The sequence below is a fragment of the Lepidothrix coronata genome, unplaced genomic scaffold, assembly GCF_001604755.1.
Source record: "Lepidothrix coronata isolate B3197 unplaced genomic scaffold, Lepidothrix_coronata-1.0 Scaffold389, whole genome shotgun sequence".
NCBI classification, from domain to species: domain Eukaryota; kingdom Metazoa; phylum Chordata; class Aves; order Passeriformes; family Pipridae; genus Lepidothrix; species Lepidothrix coronata.
In genome coordinates this window covers 55,293-58,354 of record NW_016690569.1, presented here as the reverse complement: position 1 = coordinate 58,354, position 3,062 = coordinate 55,293, and the positions used below count along the sequence as shown (strand labels likewise).

Genomic DNA, 3,062 nt, shown 5'->3' with positions numbered 1-3,062 from the left:
CATCCATAACATATTGTCAAGTCAGACATTCAACAGATGTTTTTTTCTTAGACAAGAATATCATCCATAAGCATCCATAACATATTGTCAAGTCAGACATTCAGCAGATGTTTGCTTGTTATCCATATAAAGTTATAAATTTTTAAGGAAGGTGCTATTATCCAGCTAACTGAACAAAATTCCTCCACTATAAATCCTACACGAGGTAAAAGGGAGGGTAACTTGTTTTATCTCTTTACAGGGGCCCAATAAAGTTTTAGGATTTGGTTTTCTTTTCTCTCTCCAGGTCATATTGACCTTACACTGTTTTCTCTTAATTAGCTCGAATCATTTTCTCAGTTTACCACAGCTGGGAAAAGGGGCAACATTCCAGGGCTCATTAATCCATCGGGAAAAGGGCAAAATTCCAGGTCAGAGTGTTAAACAAACCCCGCTGACCCCGGCACAGTCCCAGCTGAACACACCAACACTGGAATCATTTCATTTAATGATCAATCAAGAGCTTAAAGGATCCTTTAACACCCCCTGGAAGGGCAGGAAATCCGATGGGAAGGAGCTGGGAAAACAATTCTCTGCCAGCAAAGCTTTCCTGGACAAAAAGGGGGATTGGGAATCACAGCCCTCCGACCACAAAGATCGTTTTTGGGGCCGCTCTGGTGGAGTTTTGGGTCTGCTTTGACGGCTCCGTTCCCTGTCCTGTTCGTTCCAGGAATTCAGGGAGATGACCAACACTTTGGGTGGGATTTGACAGCCCATCCCAGGCCGAGAATTCCCTGCTCCCCTTGTCTTTAAAGCCCTGGGAGGTGGGACTTACATTCCTGAACTTGGCTGTCCAGGAATCCATGTGATCCAGGAGCTGCCTGTTCATCGTCACCCGCGCCCAGACCTGTGGAAACATGGAAAAACTCCTGGAATACCCACATTTTTAGGGTCTGTGACAATTCCTGCCACTTCCAGAGGAGGGAAGCTGGTTAAACACCGGAGGATCTTCTCCTGCCACAGCTCCAACCCAAACCTTGGCACAAAACTGTGCTTTTTAAAGGCCTGTTTCTCCCTTTGGGGTGCTCTTCCTGCTGGATTTACCTCCTCTGCTGCCTGTTTGGAGCTCAGATCTGCCTCATCCTTGTGTGCTGACGGAGCCTGGGACCTGCAGGCCAGCTGGTACTGGAATTTCCTCAGGATCTGGGCGTGGTCTGCCATGGAGCGGCTGTAATTCCAGAAGGTTGGGCTGCTGGAAGGGGAGCTGGAGTCGGAACTCCCTGGAATGAGTCAATCATTAAGGTCACACACAGTCATTGCCAATTAATCCTGGAAGCGACAGCACAGGCACAAGCCAGAGTGAAGGGATACACTGGAGTCACTCTGCAGAAACACTGGAGTCAGCCTTGGATGGATTGCCCCTTTCCAGGGAAAAACTGCCTGGAGGGAGTTCATTCCCTTTTACTTTTATCTTGATTGTCCCCATCCAGGGTAAAAACTGCCCGGGGCTTGTTCATCCCCTTTATCCTTGTCTGCATTGACCCTATCCAGGACAAAAACTGCCTGGAGGGAGTTCATTCCCTTTATCCTTGTCTGGATTGTCCATATCCAGGACAAAAACTGCCTGGAGGGAGTTCATCCCCTTGATCCTTGTATGGATTGTACCTATCCAGGGAAAAAACTGCCTGGAGGGAGTTCATTCCCTTTATCCTTGTCTGGATTGTCCATATCCAGGGTAAAAACTGCCTGGAGGGAGTTCATTCCCTTTTATTTTTATCTTGATTGTCCCCATCCAGGGTAAAAACTGCCTGGGGCTTGTTCATCCCCTTTATCCTTGTCTGGATTGTCCATATCCAGGGTAAAAACTGCCTGGAGTTCATTCCCTTTATCCTTGTCTGGATTGTCCCCATCAGGGTAAAAACTGCCTGGAGTTCATTCCCTTTATCCTTGTCTGGATTGTCCCCATCAGGACAAAAACTGCCTGGGGGTTGTTCATTCCCTTTATCTTTGTCCCTATCCAGGACAAAAACTGCTTGGAGGGAGTTCATCCCCTTGATCCTTATCTTGATTATCCCTATCCAGGATAAAAACTGCCTGGATTCACCCCCTCTGTCTGAAACCACCCCCACAAAACACCCCCCTCATCCAGGTGATCATCTTATCACCGCCAGCAGCTGCTACAGAGATCATGGATCACCTCACATTCCAAGCTTAGATCCAACCCAAAGGAATAATCTGGAGGAAAGCTGAAGCTCCCAAGCCATGGAGACGTGCAGAAACCCTGGTGGTCCCCCATTCCTCCCAGATTAACCTGCTGAGCAGTTTGCCAAGCTCCCAGGGATTCCCACAAATGCTCTGTTTACCGGAATTTCCCTCACCCACTCCCGAATAAAACCGACACCTTCCCATTCCCAAGCCGTTCCCACAAAATCCCGGACACTTACCCAGCTGGACTCTGTGCTGCTTCTCCTCCTCGTTCCTCAGGAAGGTGTCCAGGGATTTGACATCGGTTATGTAGTCATCCTTGTGGGTGCTGTTGTTGTACAGGATGGGGGAGAACCGGTAGTGGGACCTTATCCCGCCGCCCTCCGCCGCTCCCGGGGAATAGGGGGATCCATTGGGAGAGTGGCTGAAGCTGGAAACCTTAGGGGGAGGGGGGAGAGAAAAAAAAAAAACCAATCCTGGTGGGATTGTTTTTGTTTTCCTGATGCCTTAAGATTCTTTCAGTTTTTTGGGGTTTTCTAATTTTTATAAGCTTTACAAGTAGTTCCAGAAGCAGATTTTAGGAGCAGCAGCCCTTACTCCTCCACCCTTCAGCACAGCAGTTTACACATTCCTCTGCCCCTACATGCCCCATTCCATGCTCCCATATCAATATTCCCTGAATTCCGGCAGAAGATGTTTAGTCTCTCTTTTTAAGAGGAGGCCCTTTTGTTTAAGGACATTTGTGGCTTGGCCTGAACCACAAAAGTACAGTCAAGAACTGGGTGACCACGTACCCTTTTGAGCTCTGAAGAAGATGAAGATGATGAAGAAAAGCCCCCAGCCCCGATTCCAAGGGGGTGGGATGAGGGTGGGCCAAA

The 3,062-nt window shown here is 48.4% G+C and overlaps 1 protein-coding gene across 1 annotated transcript in view; it reads right to left on the bottom strand.

The window, feature by feature from the left end:
- Positions 1–3,062, bottom strand: part of TMEM209 (transmembrane protein 209) — a 14,671-nt gene that overhangs the window by 6,981 nt on the left and 4,628 nt on the right. The window contains exons 3-5 of the mRNA XM_017839231.1: positions 2,424–2,690; positions 1,084–1,259; positions 629–886 (exon numbers count right to left, since the gene is read on the bottom strand). Coding sequence (XP_017694720.1) covers positions 629–886; positions 1,084–1,259; positions 2,424–2,690 — 701 coding nt within the window. The remainder of the gene's footprint in view (positions 1–628; positions 887–1,083; positions 1,260–2,423; positions 2,691–3,062) is intronic.